Source organism: Epinephelus fuscoguttatus, linkage group LG9 (assembly GCF_011397635.1).
Source record: "Epinephelus fuscoguttatus linkage group LG9, E.fuscoguttatus.final_Chr_v1".
Lineage (NCBI taxonomy): Eukaryota > Metazoa > Chordata > Actinopteri > Perciformes > Serranidae > Epinephelus > Epinephelus fuscoguttatus.
This window is the reverse complement of record NC_064760.1, coordinates 14552793-14569882: the sequence shown is the minus strand read 5'-3', so window position 1 is coordinate 14569882 and position 17090 is coordinate 14552793. Positions and strand designations below refer to the sequence as shown.

The 17090-nt window shown below is 42.3% G+C and overlaps 1 protein-coding gene across 4 annotated transcripts in view; it reads right to left on the bottom strand.

Moving 5' to 3' along the window:
- Window positions 1–16418, bottom strand: part of atp8a1 (ATPase phospholipid transporting 8A1) — a 147893-nt gene extending 131475 nt beyond the window's left edge. Inside the window, exon 1 of one of the 4 annotated variants that reach the window (XM_049585988.1) lies at window positions 15854–16418. In XM_049585988.1, the coding sequence (XP_049441945.1) occupies window positions 15854–15902 (49 nt within the window). In that variant the 5' untranslated portion in view covers window positions 15903–16418. The remainder of the gene's footprint in view (window positions 1–15853) is intronic. The other 3 variants (XM_049585985.1, XM_049585984.1, XM_049585986.1) reach the window with 3 other exon arrangements.
- Between the last annotated feature and the right edge of the window lie 672 nt (window positions 16419–17090).

Below are 17090 nucleotides of genomic sequence, written 5' to 3'. Positions count from 1 at the left end.
TAAAGTTGCAGCACAAAATATAGTTTCAATGTCAGAGAAGATCCCTACCCTATACAAACATCAATAATGGGGGGCACGGTGGTAAAGTGGTTAGCATTGTTGCCTCACAGCAAGAGCATTCCTGGTTCGAACCCAGGGTGGGGGAGCCCCTCCGCGCAGAGTTTGCATGTTTCTCCCCGTGTCAACATGGGTTTTCTCTGGGTAGTCCAGCCACTCCCCATCTCTCTGTCCTTGTTTAACTATCAGCACTGCCTAATGAGGGCATACAATGCCCCCAGAATTATGAGCCAAATTCAGAATCTCAATTTTGAGTAAGATTATCATCTTTCTGTAACTGTAATATCTGGCCAGTGTTTAAACGCCACTCAAGCCTCAATAATAATTGATCATATGCCAGAATGCAATCTCAGCTTGCACATCAAGGGACAAAGCCAGCAAACAAAGTGCGCCAAGAAACTAAATCTTTAAGAAGCTTGGGTGATCAAGGAATTAGTGTCTACAATGACAAATGAAAACAGGGGACTGGCATGGCTGGTGACTGCAGCATAAGGCCTGTGTGAAATAGCAGGCCAGAGGAGCTGGCTGAGCATCTGTGATTGATGTTGTGTCTCTGTGTTCTGAATGAGCCCTCGCAGCAGGAGCCTGTGTGCTGTGGTAGGCCAGGTGCTGCAATGCACCAGTTGCAGCTGGTACTGCTACTGCTTAACTTAGTCCTTCTGCTCTCTCCTCTTGGCAGCTCTGACACAAGGGATTGTATGCAAAGTGTAAGTAAAAGCTGCATTGTCTGCTGGTATGGTTATAAACATAGGTATTAATACAATAACCACTGACAATACTTTAGTCTTTTTCTATATTTTCGTATAAATAAATTGGGCAGGAAAAGGATAGGAATAGACCAAGGCTGTGACACATAAATGTGCCATAGTGGACTTGTTTTTATCACTTGTCTCTGTTAAATGCCCTATAAACCACATATGTACATATTTATATGCCAATTCAGTCTCCTTTGTTTTTAATCTGATTATGTGCTGATCTGCTATTCTGATCGCAGCCAGCTGGTAGCAGAATTACTTACAAATCTTATGACTGGTTACTCAAGAGTCGTGCCTCTCAAGTCCTCAAAAGCTACCTGATCTCCAGGTTTCTGCTACAGCTACTATTCTCGCACACTTGATCCACTTAAAGGCTGCGTATTGAACACTTTAATTGGATTAGCAGAGCAAAAGCGAAGCTAAAGCCAGAAAGTGGTCAGCTGAGTTTGAGGAATTGGCAGAGTAACACTGGGCTAGTCTGGCCCATCAGTCCCACAGTTTCAGTTGAATAGGATGAATAATTTACAGTAAAACTGTGGAAATGCAAAGCTGTTTCAGTTGCAGGGGTGGGCAGTAACACGTGACAAGTAATGCACATGAGTAAAAAAGTAGTTTTTTTGAAGAAACAAATACTTTTCATGCCCCTTTTTTAAACTACTATTTGCTCGAGTATATTTCTGAACCAGTAATTTACTTTTACTGCACTACATTTGCCATTTTTACCTTCGTTACAGCTAGTCTGCTCTAAATTTGTGGACTGAGTAAACTGCAGATGCCACATTGCCAGCTGCCTGTAACAAAAAGCAGCACCTCCTGTCTTTTGACCACGATGCAGTCAATAAAGAGCAAAACCCAAAACAAGAGGCAGCTTTCAGCAATAATACCAGACCATATTACCCACATTTTTTATACCAAAACCTAAAAAGCAAACTAGATCAACGATATGGCCAAACGCAAGTATGACGCTGAATATTTTAAAGTGTGTGAACCTTGAACTAATGACTAAGGACAAATCTGGACCCTGTGGCTGGACCGGTGGGGAACCACCACTTCAGAAAGCACTTAGCCTAAAGCTACTTCAGTAATGAAGTAAGTAAGTAATTCACCAAGCATATACTTTTTTACTTTAACTTGAATGGTAATTTTGATTTTGACTACAGTCATTTTTTAATGGGAGGAATTGTACATACTTGAGTATAGAGTTTCAGTGCTCTACCCACCAGTGTGCACTGTGCAGTTGACATACCAAAGTAACAATAGAATCCAGCTTGACATTCATGTGCACCCTGACTGTATGTGTGGCCTTCACAAAATTTAAAAGTAGTACACAAGGCCAGCCCTGACAGTCTGAGGAATGAGAGATGGAGGAAGTTCCATCATCAAAATAGCCTCTACACAGCGTTCCCTCTACAAGCATTAATAGGATCTACCTCCCCCCATATAATGCTCATTTCCTTAGTTTCTAACATACTGTGTGGATAATGTACTCAGCCACTACCACAGATGTCTCAGTGGGAACCGCTCTTAATATTCCCTGGTGGACACTGCGCATTTTCTCAGCACTAATTTCATTAACTGCGGGCGTGTCACGGCTCAACTACCCTGACATCAATAAAGAGAGCAAGAATGGGAAACTGGGCGGATACTCAGTGCGAACATGATTCTCAATCTGTGTTATATTAGGCTTTCTAACAACACCTTTCATCTATTAATGGGGCCAGCATATCGCCCATACTAGCCGGCTGTATAAAAACAATGTAAGAGGCATGGAAAGAGAAGAGAGAGAAGGAACAAGGAGCCAAATTAAGCTCAGTAGGAGTAGAGAACAGGAGCACACAGCTCTGGAGGGGAAGCCTCTAGAGGAAGGATCAATGCCATCAAGTGTCGTAATGAGTCTGGATGCAGGCCAGATGTCAGGATTATTGCTTGTGTCAGCCAACAGACAGACGGGTGGAACAATAGTCACAAGGGGGCACGTATTTTGGAGACGGTGCCCAATGGGGAAAAAACTGGGCCCAGCATGCTTTGGCATTGGCCAAGGCATGCCGGTCTTCCCCAGTCTGTCTTTTTATCCCACGCTGAGTGTTGTAGGTTACAGAGACACTGGTGTGGAAAATCGTTTCTATGACACCTGGGAGACTTTTTTAAATAATTAAAGTATGTCAGTCACACAAGAAAACTTGCTATTGTGCTATCACGGGGCTCAAAATACCACTTCTTTATGCACGGTAGTGAACATAGAATTTGAGCTGTGCATGTAACACGTAACTTGGTGTAGCTACGAACTTTCATTCATTGGCCTTAAACAGACTAACGCAACTGACATTTCTTACACACTCTCAAGCCACAGTCTATGCAGGCCACACGTCCATTTTCTCTCACATTTATAACTGATAACATCGCAGCACAAAAAGAGGGAACTGACAGTGCATGTACAGATGAGACAGAGCAGCACAGCACAACAGCAGCACTGTTAAACTCTGCAGTCAAGCCAGCCGCAGCTGCCACACCAAGTTTATTATTATGGTTATATGTTCGATATTCTACAGACATTTACATTAACAGTTTTTCAATTTTTCTATGTCACATGGCCAGCTTAGTCTCTTAATAACTACTACAGTAAATACCATAGTTACAATATAGTTTATCTTAAACACAAACAACCAAACCTGAAGTTACAACTTATTGTCTGTCAATTCTTCTATGATATGTTCCGGATAAAACCATCCTCTGCAGATTTATGATATCATGAGTGGTAATGTATTAGCTCAGGTCAGGCAGAATTGGTGGGGGTGGAAAATTATTGCTGCCATGACTGTCAACACGAGCAAGATTAAACACATCTAATGGCACCAATGACAGGAACAATAATGACGTGATACTTGAGCATATGATGGAGCACAGCACGACATGACACTCAGGGTCAAATATTAAAGAACACATGAAAACACCTGACCAATACTTTAAAATTCATCCCCAAGTATTTTTAGACTCCCTATTGTCACAGTAATAGTAGCACTAATCCTTGTTTTTAAAATAAGAGGATCAAGTGAAAATCGTTGTTCCAGTCAAGATATTTTTAGCAACCGTATCTTACTCTGGCTATTCATGTTTGACCTCAAATAAAGCTTTTATAACAAATCAGAGGAGAGATCATGTCGCATCCCGGCAGCATTTTACAACTTCTTTGGTCACCTACTTTGTCTATGATTACACAGCGATGAGTCAGTTGGCTCCATTACTAAGCCCTGGGATCCTTCAGGAGGGCCCATGAGTCAATCACCAGGGGTATAACATCCATCTGGAGGCCAATCAAATTGTAAAAAGGCTTTTTGTTCTACAGAAACAGGTCCAGGCAGAGTCTCACTGCTGAGATTCCGAACAAGCACTAATGAGCCTGAGAGAGAGTCGTAGGCTGGTCAATAAAGTGTAGATGAAGAGGCACGTGACCTAGCCGCAGCCAGGCTCCCACACGGTTCATTCAATAATACCGGGGTGGGTGGGGGCAGGCGGCTCAGGGCTACTGACATTGATCTAACACGAACAAATGAATGATAGCCAAACCACAGTCAAGAGGCTTTGTGAAGAAAAACTACAGCCAATACTCTGAAAGCAGAAAATGCGGAGGAATGACGAGAGACTTGGCTCCTTATAGAAACACACAAAGACCGCCATGTGTCGGGTCATAAAAAAAGACAGGGAGGTGAGGTGTGATGTGGAGTTCGGCATTGTCAGTCTGCACATTGTTCACCTTAACCTGAGGCCATCTACCATAGTTATTGGGGTCAAATTAGTTCCAAATCCCTGAGCTTTGGAATTTCTCAACCCACTGAGCCTAATGTGCCATTTATATCTGCTCATCGCCACCAAAGAAAGATCTGTACATGATTCATTTATGCCAGATAAATATTTCAGTAGACAGAGCAGCCACAGTCTATTCATGGGAATCAAAGTCCCAGAGATGAAAGCCCCCTCGCCATCTCCATGCATTTGTGAATTGGAGGGGTGGGGAAGAGCTGGAGGGGGATATAGATACCGCCTCAATCTAAGCAACAGTAACATCCATAAGTCGCTTATCAGATCACAATGCTGTAACCAGCACTCACAACAACAACAGGGCAGCTGCAGAATTAATCCCCCTCCCCGTCCGGCTCCGTCTGGCTCCCCATAGGCTCAGGCGGGCTACAGTAGGACGGACAGTGCAGGGACAACTCAGGCAGCTGGGGCTTGCTGTGACATCACAGAGACAGCCAGGCTCAGCTTAGCGAGGGATCGGCAGGGACAGAAACCTTTCCACTGTGTGCGACTTTATGAATGGTAAAAGGGAAGGGCATATGGCGTGCAATTCAAAGGACCACAAACAGGAAATAGACCTCATGGATACCAGTCGTAGTGTTGTGTCAGTGTTGTGCCTGATCCGTTAATCAAAATGTATAAAATAATACACCAGGTTCTATTATTAGAGCCAAAACAACACATCAAGTGTCACCACCTTTTTGAATTTGGCTTGAGGTTCCTCCACAGCTGCTGAGGAAACAACCTCAGTAGTGCTGGAGAGACATTGTCGATTCACCTTTTAGTCAACTGACAGAAAATGAATGAACAACAAATGTGTTAAATCAATTAATCATTAAGGTTATTCATCAAGCAGCAAGACAAAGAGTCTCCAGCTACGGCAGTGGCTCTTCGACACTGTACTTGGGTTATACGTTTGCATGGCACTCGATGAAAACCAGAGTTTTCAGAGATCACCCTGGGGGAAACATGAATGTCTGGACCAAATCTGACAGCAATCCATGCAATAACTGGCGAGTTATTTAAACAAAAGCCCAAAATCTCAAGCTGCTGGTGGCACTAGATGAAAAGTTGAAGTATTACCATGCTGGACAGCCCAACAAACCATTGGTCATGCGGTTTCCAGCCTCTCATATGAGAGAATTTGCCACTTTCTCTATTATACGTGATCTTGAATTTAATATCTCTGGGTTTTAGACTGTCTTTTGGAGAACACAAGCAATATAAAGATGTCATCTTGCACTTTGGACACCTGTATTGTTCTACTGTTCTTTGATGTATGCAACAGCAGGTTCACCTGGGCCCTTCCTCCTCTTATATTCACAGGGTACAAATCTGCTGCAAGACTTTAAAGCCAAATGTTATTAATTTTCACAACTTTTCTAAACAAAATGTTGAGCATTTAGAGGATTAACATACACTGTGTAAATTAACACTGCTAGCAGCTGCTTCATGCTGCACAGCTTCTCAGTTACAGTGAAAATAACAGGCAACAACAGGCCACAATGTTATGTAACAAGTGTTACGTTGTGTTACTGTTGTAAGGCCAGATAGGTTGGTTGTTACAACTGGAATGTCGGCTCCTCTCTGACAGGTTTATGGCTGTTTATTCAGACAGTGAAAGTGCCAGGGCAGAAAAGCCATGCGTCATTCTTAAAGTTAAAGTAAAAGTAAGGATGTGGAGATCGAGATAACTCACTCACTGGAGATGAGGAGTTCACTTCATGTCTTTCTATCAACAGTCAACCCAAGTATTCTTTAACCAAGATGGCTATCTAGCCTGAATCAGGTAGTTTTGGCTCTTTCAAACCACCATGGTCCGGACCAAACAGCCGAAGCTTGGTTTGACGAAAAGAGGTGGTCCTGGTCTGCATCAAAGTGAACCATGTTTTAGTTTGTCTCTGGTGTGAAAACATTTTTTGGATGGTTTGGACGTTCAGGCCAATTGCAGGAAGTTTTGGTAAACGATCGTCAAGTGATAAGATTAGTGTAGCGCCTCAGTGCGTAGGGTTGCTGTAGTTTATTGACAGGGAGAGTGACAGTGGCTGCGCTCAAAGCAGACAGGTGTTGGGGATCAGAGCAGAGGAGAAATTTCAGTTTGTCCCTGAACAACGCAACACAACAAAATGAGCCGCAGACACTTTTCAATCATTTTCCAAAAGGATGAGAGAGGGGATACAATTGGACGGGAGAGTCCATCTACAAACCAATCAATGTCAAGAATAAAGAGATGAAAATAGGTGATGACGACAGGACATAGATATGTCATGTATAGTTCTTAACTGCACTCGTGTAATTGTAATGTGAAACCAAAACTTATCAGATCAAGTGTATGAGCCTTGGTACAGAGTAGACCTTGGTTCGGACATTCAGGTGTGAAATTACCTAGGCCGGAACAAACCTTAACAACAGGGGTGATTCAGTATTCATCTTGCATTAGTGTGCAGCTGGATTTGACAGAAAAATGCAACAATGCTTACTAATAAAGACCAATAATCAATATTCAAGGTTGGTACTCATATCTGGAATTGGGGCAAAAAAATTCAGGACAACTGTGCTAATTTCTATCATATGTTCTCTAAATATAGCAGTAATATCCAAATGGCTGAGCGATGACAATTCATCCCAGTGTTTGAGTGATGCTCATTGACCTGATGTGACATTAGCGGCGTGTTAGCTAAACAGAAAAAACTGGCACCTCCATCATCCTGAACAACAGAGGAAGTAACACATGTGCACAACAGACGCACGCACCCTTTCAGCTCCGTAGAGGAAATAATAAAGTGGACGCCATCCTTGTCTCTTATTGATCCAGGCGTCGGTCTTCAACAGCATTGATGTGTTCAGACTGTGTCTATTAATAACAGGATCACTTACACTGCTGCTTTTAGTGCAGGAGCACATGCGTTCAGGAAAGGGAGCATTATAAGATCACAGAGTAGGCTATCGGTAGGATGTAACACAGAAATGTAAATTAAGCTTCAGCTTTATAATGTACGCCTTTATTGTTGACGGCCTTTACATTAGCCCCACATCACTAATATCCACCTACTAATAACCACATACTCTCGGCTGTCATCTAAAGGCAGCAGTGTCAATAAGGGTGCACTTTAACACAGTAAATACTGCTGGAAGTACTTAATGTGTGTTTTTAGTGGCAGCAGCACTGTGGCCCAGTTGGACATAAAGTTGAGACGGAATCGAGGCCATAAAACGCTCGAGATCCTGAGGGGTCAAGAGCAGCGAGAGTTTTATCTTCCCAACCACTGATGGTGTTGCTTCCCTGTGGAGTGCCTGCCGACACCTTTCCATCTGACCTTGTCATCCCGCTGTGACACAATCGCATCGACTATCTCCTGGCACGTGCAGGCTCGCTGCATTTTCCTGCTGTTCACGCGTGTGTGCATCACATAGACGAACACAGCACGGCCAGAAACAAGACACCAGCAGAAAAAATGATGATTGCAGATACAGTTTAGGGCCTCTTTCTCTGATGCCGCTTTCATGAAATATTTGACATTTGAGAACCGGAGGTGAGAACTGTACATCTTATGAGCTGATGGCTGAGTTAAGGAGTATGGAAGATTTATCTCCCTAAGAGCATACAGCACGTCTGCAACACAGCTTTTCAGTGACTCATAAATAACGTTCGATCCTAACAACATCACTGAGGATCTCCATCTCAACTGCAGATCACAGGCTCTAATGAATTCCAGAAAACTGATCGTTCAAGGCTTCTTGGACCATTTAGGACATTAAGACATTACAGTAATTGAGTTTAGGAATGGACAATATTAGTTATGGTAATATTGTATTGTTTTTTTCCTGGAAATGTAAGTCCTCACACAATTTTCCGAGTTTATTTCACTTTTCTAGCTGAATAACGTTTACAATGTATTAATTAGAAAGACTATCACTGTATTGCATAGAGACAAAATGCTATAATTGCTATTACTGATACCAAAGGACCCCAGTGTCATAATATTTCATTATTTGTTAGGCTCTGTGCAGACACTAGGTAGATAATTTTTCTGTCCACGAGAACAGCAATACATTTTGTAAGAGTAGAAAATGAAGCAGTGAGCAGAAAGTGAGTATCACCAGCTCTAGCAGCTCCTTGCCCGTCCGCAGGCCAAGATCCACCGATGACACAGACTTTGTTGAAGCCATGGGCAGGGAGCTCCCAGAGCTGGCAGCACGGTGGGGCACCTTAACACCGTTCATCTGCACACACTCCCCATACCATGGTGACACAGACCTGGTTTAAAATAAGCAAAGTATCTCTTTAACCTTAACTGCTGTTTAATGCAGCAAAAATGGAATTTTCTCTGTTTCCAGTCTTTTAAATGTCAAGATTAGCTGCTTTTATGTGTTTTACATAATGGTAAATGGAATATCTTTTGGATGAGACTGTTGATCGGGCAAAATTTACTTTGGCTTTCAGATGTAATATAACATCCATGGGCATGTTTTACAATTTATCACATTTTATAGACTAAACAATATTTGCTTTTATTTTTATTATTAATAGGGCAGCACAATGGCACAGTGGTTAGCACTGTCGCCTCACAGCAAGAGGTCAAACCTGCCGGCCAGCTACAACCGGTCTGTGTGCAGTTTGCATGTTCTCCCCCTGACAGTGTGGGTTTTCTCCAGGCTCTCCATCTTCCTCCCACAGTTCAAAGAGGTCAGTTGGTGACATTAAATTGCCTGTAGGTGTGAATGTGAGCATGAATAGTTATCTGTCTCTATATAGTTGTGTCAGCCCTGTGATAGTATGGCGATGTGTCCAGTGCGTACCCCGCCTCTCGCCCACTGTCAGCTGGGATAGGCTTCAGCCGACCCATGACACTTAAGTAAATGAATGAATTTTTATTATTATTTAATTATTTTAAGGCATTTTATGTCTTTATAGGATGGCTAACAGTTGAGAAATAAACTGAGGATACAGAGAGAATGGTGTGTAACAAAAGGCCCTGGCCAACACACGCAGGGGATGTTGTGATTTTGGGCAGTACTTTAACCCCAAGGCCACCATGGCGCCCCATGATTACTGGTTTACTAAAACAGTCAACAGATTAATTGAGAATGAACATTATCATTAGCTGCAGCCCTAAACACGACAATGCAGTTGTCTTGTAAACAAGCAGTCCTTCCGACACTGTCTGTGAAGCTCTCACTCACAGGTCTTCATTGTCTCAGATCAATATAACAACGTACATGAGCAAACATCAGAATAGCTTCATAGTCTCTGCATCCGTCTCTGTGTGGATACATGCACATAACCATTTTCACATCTTCCCCCTCCTCACAACGACCTGCCACATCCACTCTATTTTGCAGACGGAGGAGAATCATTGAGGTGAGGGGAATTGAGTATCTGAAGAAACACATATTAGACTGGCTGCAGGTTAGTGATGGAGGCGAACCATTAAGTGGAAAATAGAGGAGAAGAGATGTCCCACGCCGGCACAGAGACAGAGTAGAGAGGCCCGAGGGGACTTGATATGACACACCAGCGGCCCCAGACAGGGGATTTAGTGGCGTGTTGGGCTTTTGTGCCACATTATTATCAGCCAGTGATCCGCCAGGCACATGGGCAGCTCTCGATCCCTTCAGAAGGGAGCAGTCTATCCCCCTCCAGTCTCCCTCCCCATGCTGTTACCACTATTCAGACAGACTGAGGCTTAGCTGGTGTTATTGAAATGCTACGGGGGGAACATCCTGCTTCACTTACAGATGAAAAAAAATCTTGAGAATGACAGAAAGGTAGAGGTGTAATGCTTAAAGAAGAAGCAGACTACTTTGTGTCGTTCAAAACTAGTATGCCGGCAATCAGATGCTGAAGAGCACCTTCTATCGTGTGAATCAGCTGACACGAAAAGACAAGCATTTTGGTCTTCTGATAGATTCCTCCTCACAGGACAAGCTTACCTGCCTATCTCCACCCTTAGTGTCAATTGTGAGGGGGGATTTTGTCTGTCTGCAGATAAGCATGCAAGCTAAGACGGCAAACCGGATGCTTCTTGCCATCTGTCTAGCCTTAACTTGCGTCGATCAGCTTTCCCATGTAGACAGTGGGAGCAGGTATTAAGCGCCTTTCCGCCTATCATGGAAATTTGTATTGGAAAGATCAATGTCTAAAAAGGTGCCTTCCTGTCAACGCAGGATCACACATTAAACATGCTGATAGCTACTGACGTCACCTGTAACCCGGGTGTCCTAGATAAGGTTATTTTGGCAACACGTAGACTGGCAGAGATGTCGGATGTTTCCACAGCACAGCGGAGAAGAGTGACAAGGAGTGGAGTGGCACGTGGTGGGCAAGACTGGGGAGTGTGCAGCACAGAGAGCTGACGGACAGGCTGCTGATGGATTAGGTGGTAAGCCTGGCAGAGGGTTGCCCTTTCTAGATGGAAGCCTGCCTGATGCAGTGTGGTGATTAAAAAATAAAACTGAAGGGTGGGGAGTGTGCTTAGGCTCTCATAAAAGCAGCCGAAAGAAATGTTGCGGAACAGACGCGTGATTGAGCAAAATACTTCACTAGATATGGAGCCGCTAAGCCAGAAATGTTGGTGTTGGAGCGGTAGGTTGTCAACCTGGCACCGTACAGGAGATGATCGAATCCAACATTCATACACAGGCTTGCAAAGAAAACATGAGAGTATTTTCACAGAAGCGGGGGGGATGATAGTGTATGCTTAGTGCTATGGAGCCAAGTGAAAACAGCACAATCATTTGCTCTTTGTAACCTATAAAGGTGTGGTGGTTGGGGGTTGGGGGTGACAGTAATCGCTGCTGCATAATTCATGTGTTTGCTCTTGTGGCTGCAGCAGCCACACTGGTCAACAGTTTTCTATGGAATCCATATTAGTATTTAATTATTTAGATTTCTTCCAGTAGGATGCATGGAGCCTTCAGTGGCATAACACTGTAATTTCTGTTGTGGCACACAGGATAACAAATTGCTTGATAATTACCAGCTCTTAGATGGCATTTTAAAACCATGCCACAAAAGTACCACCAAACTCAACCACTCACAACAAGTGTGAGATACACCCTGCTCTCACTATTCTCATTAAAAAGACAGAGGAACTCAATTTTAGTGGCACAGAAATTGGTTTTACTGGCATGCTTGCATCTATTTTTATCACTGAAATTGGGTCAAACCACTGAATTTTAGTAGTCAGTTTTAATTATCAATGTATTATTACTGGTCATTCATAACAGTCTGCCCTACAGCTATTAAGCAGAGACAGTCTTAACACCAAGGAACTTGTTCTGTCACATAAAAAATGAACTGCTGTATTTTTAATGACTGAAAATAAAAGGGTTTTTAGGCTATCTGTTGGAGCACAGACACAGGAATGACCAATATTCACAATGTGGGCACAATCTTTGATTTATATTGGATATAACTGATTTCTGGGTTAGAAACATTCTCTGACTGAACAAAAAAGATACCTATAGACCAAATCACTGTGACGTTAGACAATCAATGACCATCACTTCAGGGTAGACAACTGGTGATTGATTTCAATTGTGCAGCGAAAGTGCCAAACTTGTTTATTTCTGTTGTCTTTTTCAGCCGGTAACATCTCCAGTAACATCTAAAGATATATAGTTCAACACAGTGGTCTGACTTGTCTGATATTTTTGCTGTGCCTTTTTTATGCACCTGTTGCTTTGCTAGTATTGTAGAAAAAATATTTTATATTTAAGTATTTGAATGTCATCATGTATAATAATAATAATAATAATAATAATAATAACTGTGTGAATGTATGATTCATCCATCATGGTTTATGTATTTCTGGAGGCCTCATAGTCCTTTACAGTATGCATGGAGGCATGTGAGGAGGCTCCAGGGTGTCTGAAGGTTAGGTTAGGTGAGAAACTGTACAATCAAGACCTTGCAGATGTTTAGACTCCAGGCTGAATCGCTGTTGTAAGTTTTTGGTATGTTTTTGTCCATGCACGTGCTGTGCCAAAAGCTTCTCTGATCAGATTTGTGTTGTCCTAAACATACTGTATATTCAAGTAAGATCAACTGAGGCTCATCGAGTTTATTCTATTGCTCATCAAAATGAAGATCGACCAAGATTGCAAGATTGCTACATCAGTTAGCATCTTTGATAAACCAAATCTACCAGCACCGAAGGTAAGCTAAGTACTGCTATGGCCGCAGCAAAACCTATTTTAGTCACCTAAAAAAATCAATATCAATTCATGTGTGTGCTATATTTAGAATGTTTTGCCACTTTGCTTTTCGCAGGAACTGATTGAGGCAGCGGCAGACCAGCAACTCCAGTGTTCTGTAAATTTGTTGTCAATAGAGTTTGGTGGCTTTGGGATTGCGGCTTCAGTTTTCCATCGGAAAGGGCTGATTGACAGCAAAGTAAAGCAGTGAAAATATTCTCCATAGCGTACACTTGAACTGATACTGATTTTTAGGTGGATTTTTTTTAGGTGGCTAAAAACTTGAGGAACCACTTGAAGCATTTGCTTAGCACCATTTCATTTTATGTACTTGACACAGGGGGTTCTATCTTGAAGTTATTGTGAATTAACATTGTGATTCAGTCGATTGATTGTCTATGGAGGAGATGAATCTCTGGATGGTAAAGATGCTCAATATGAAAATCTTTCAAAATCTGACGTGCAATAATGGTCATTTAGGCCAAATACTACTAGCAATATTATTTATTCTCTGCCCCTCTGTCATCTACTTTCCACATGTGGTGTATGAATATTCATATTATTATCTTTTTCTTTTTTGTGTTTTGTTCTAAAGTAGGTAAATCCCTTAACACGTGAAAATGCAGACAATGGTGTCATTGCCTCAGTCAACACCTGCAAAATCAACACTGCCTTCAAACATGTTTTTCAAGACTTTAGTAAGGCGCACAACTTGTGTATTACTGTACCTAGGGCTGTACTGAATTTTGAGGTTTTTGAGAAAAGCTTCAAACGTCTATTGTCATAATTTATGATTTTCACAAAAAAAATCCTCAAACAAAATCTTCAATTTGGATTAGGTGATTTCTCTGATCAAATTAGTCTTTTTTTTGTTGTTGTTGTTGTTGAATGAATGTTATTTATGGAGCCGTTAGATTGCTGCTAGACCGCCCCATTAATACAAGTGGATGCCTCCCTTTGTGTGCGGCAAGCAGATTAGCAAACTGTTTCTTGACCACAGTGAAAAGGTTGTTTTTGAACGGCTAAACACCAACAAATATGGACCGAGGCAGAATATTTTGTTACACAAAAACATGTTGTGGATTTTGGAAACGATTACATCTTTTTGTTTTCCAATAAATTTTGAATTTTGGACTTAAAAACACTGAAGTTATTGGAAATGTTTGGATCACACGAGTCAAACTCAATCCTTCGCAGCCACTGCTGGAACCTAATTCTACAAATAATATAATACTAATAATGTTAGTGTAGCCTGATCTTTATCTGCAACTGTGCAGAAATACTGTGTTTAAACAGAACGAACTGAGTCAAACACAAAAAACAACTATGCAGCATTCAAATGTTCATCTAGAATTCACATGTTCACTTTATTAATGAAGTCGAAGCTTCAAACTATTCCCTACTGCCGTAGTATTAACTCTAATTGAAACATTTAAAGAAAGTACTGAGTAACGGCATTTATAATTGACAAATGAATCAATGGGGCATTATTTTCTGTATATGGATAAGTTGAGGTTATGCACCACAACTTGAGGTTGGTCTTAGTTTTATGCTCCTCTGCAGCAGCTTTCAGACAAGCACCTCATGTTCACAAATGCTGCATTTTTAAATTGAGTCGCATGTCTCTTTAAAAATGCATTTCCCACAGTCCTAGCTACTTGCAGGGTGGACCTAGATAAGGAATACTTCCTGTATGAACTCACACTCAACAGTCAAAACTGTCTCATACAGTTAAGTCCCTACATTACGAGAGGTAAATCAGATGGCACACTGTGCATTATAGTAGACATCATATAGATAGCCTTAATGAGAAGCACATGTTAGGCATGCAAATGTGCCCTTAGCCCCTGCATTCTGAGTTATGGAAGCACTTATCTAATACAAATGAAATGAAGTTCATTTTAATTCACTTTAAGAGGCCAGACTGCTTGCTTTAGCAGCCAAAAAAATATACCCAACAGCAATAACTCAGACTGAGATATTAGCTTGAGTCTACATTTATAAATCAAACCTAAGCAATCCCAAATCAAAGCACAACAGTGCCACTACATCGAGTGTGAGGGGGGAAACTCAAACTGCAGTACGTACCATAAATTACAACTATAGGATCTGTTATTGATCCCTCCCTGCAGATAAATTCTACCCCAGTACAGAGAGGTCAGAGGTCAGGGAGAGCCACAAATAAGAGATGGGGGGAATTTAAAGGGGAGGAAACCCTACGGGAGTGTGCATCTGCAGTCAGTAATACGCCTGTATGTGCCCAGCCATAGGTGCTCTGCCTGATAAACAAACAGACCTTAATGCCTAAAGCTACTAAGCAGCCTTTGCAGCCCTAACGTAAAAAGATCCCCTTATGAGCATTCAGATCACTTAAGTAATGTCTATGTATCCGCATCCTCTTTCCCTGGCAAAAACAACTGAGATGCAGTGGAAAGTTACTGGCGCAGTGAAGGAGTGAGGGTCCCAGCTGAATCACAATGGCTGTATTATCAGACCCACGCTACTGTAGATGCCATTTGCTGGACACTTGTTATTGCGCTGTTGGACTTGTGGCTACTGTCATTAGGAATAAATTTGGAGTCCTCTTGGTCACTGCTTTCTAAGACAATGGGATTACTGCAGTGGGTAGCTGAGGGGGTGTCCCAGTCTGGATGGGTGCTGGGTTTGCTGGGTCAGGTGCACCCTACATTAATTTTAGGAGGAGTCATGCAGGGTACAGACACCAATTTGATGGAGCTTTGTCAGGGAAAGCTGTATGTTTTGCCTGACTATACAGAGGTGACAGCAGACTTTCTCTTTAATGGAGTAAGTTACATTTACATTTTTGTTTCTGGAGACTTCTTCAGGAAACTCTCATGGCCCCCGGGGGTTCCTTGACCCATGTTGGGGCACCGTTAATCACAGCTTTAGCTAGCTAAGTTACTATCCTGTACTTCCCACAGAGAGCTACCGGCTGGCCTTCTTTCGGGAACAAGGAAATAGCAGGATACCTGACTGGCAAACATTCCCCTGACACATTCAACGAAGTGAGAAGTGTCTTTACATACCCTCCGCCCGGGTACGAAGATCGGACATCGTTCTCTGGACGGGCGGCATCTCTCCACGCAGAGCCGGGCGACGGCACCTGTCAAGCGGCCGCGGCTTGTTGGTTCTGCTCCCTGTGGCTGCTGCTGCTGCTGCTCAACCGTCAAAGAATTTCAAAAAAAATAACGGCTAAAATTCAGAGGGACCTTTCTCTCACGCGGGCTGTGCTGCTGCGTGTTTACTGCTAATGAGAGACACAGACGAGGTATAAACAACATTCATTTCCTGGTGGTGACAGAACCGTGCCCGGGAGTCCACGGCTTCATGGATCCCCCAGCATCCCGGTTCACACGGCGGATTATAGAGCCGATAGACGCCGTCGGTATAGCAGGAGTGGACACGGACTTACCATAAACTGACGTGAGGGGCACAGTGCCGCTTCACATTATGGACTGTACCACGTTCGCCCGCAGCGGGAGGGGAGCGCCGGAACATAATAACTCTTATTTCACCGCAGAAAGGCAATTTAAGTAATTAAAAATGTATTTTTACGAGGGTATTAAAATGACAAAGCGCTGGGTTTTAATCGATGGGGCTAATAATGTTTAAGACACTATAAGATTTTAAAATGAGCCCACAAATTGTTCGTTGGTGTGGGCGCCTCCCCCCCTCTGCAGTAGACGCTGTTCACAGCTTGAAGACATAACAATAGTACACTGGGTGGGAGTTGGCTTATAACAATCCAGGCTTGTTTTTGCATAAATATTTATTGGTGTTATTGCTATGTCAGCACATGGCAACCTCCACCACTCACTGAACATACAGTAAAATACACAAACATTAAAATATATTGTTTATATAGCCTGTACTGTATTTTGCATTATACTGATATATCTTTATAAATGCACCAGCCACTTTAAGTACCTCATATACTCATTTACCATGTACTGTTCTTGTCTGGTATGCAAGCTGCTATTTTACTTGTTTGCCTATTTGCACCATTTGAATTGTTTGCATTTTCTTATTTGCACTACTGGATTGCTCTTATTTATTTTTTATTTTTGTATAACCTCTTCTATTCTCTTTGACATCCTCATTTATACTTATCCTTTTGCACTGTCTGCACCCTGGGTCAATTCAGAGTAAAATGTTGTTTCGATTCTCTGTATGTTTGTCACATGACTGTAGATTTGTCAATAAAGCCTTTTGAATGTTGAGTCTTGAATATCAAAAACATAATATGTTTGCACTTTGTGAGTT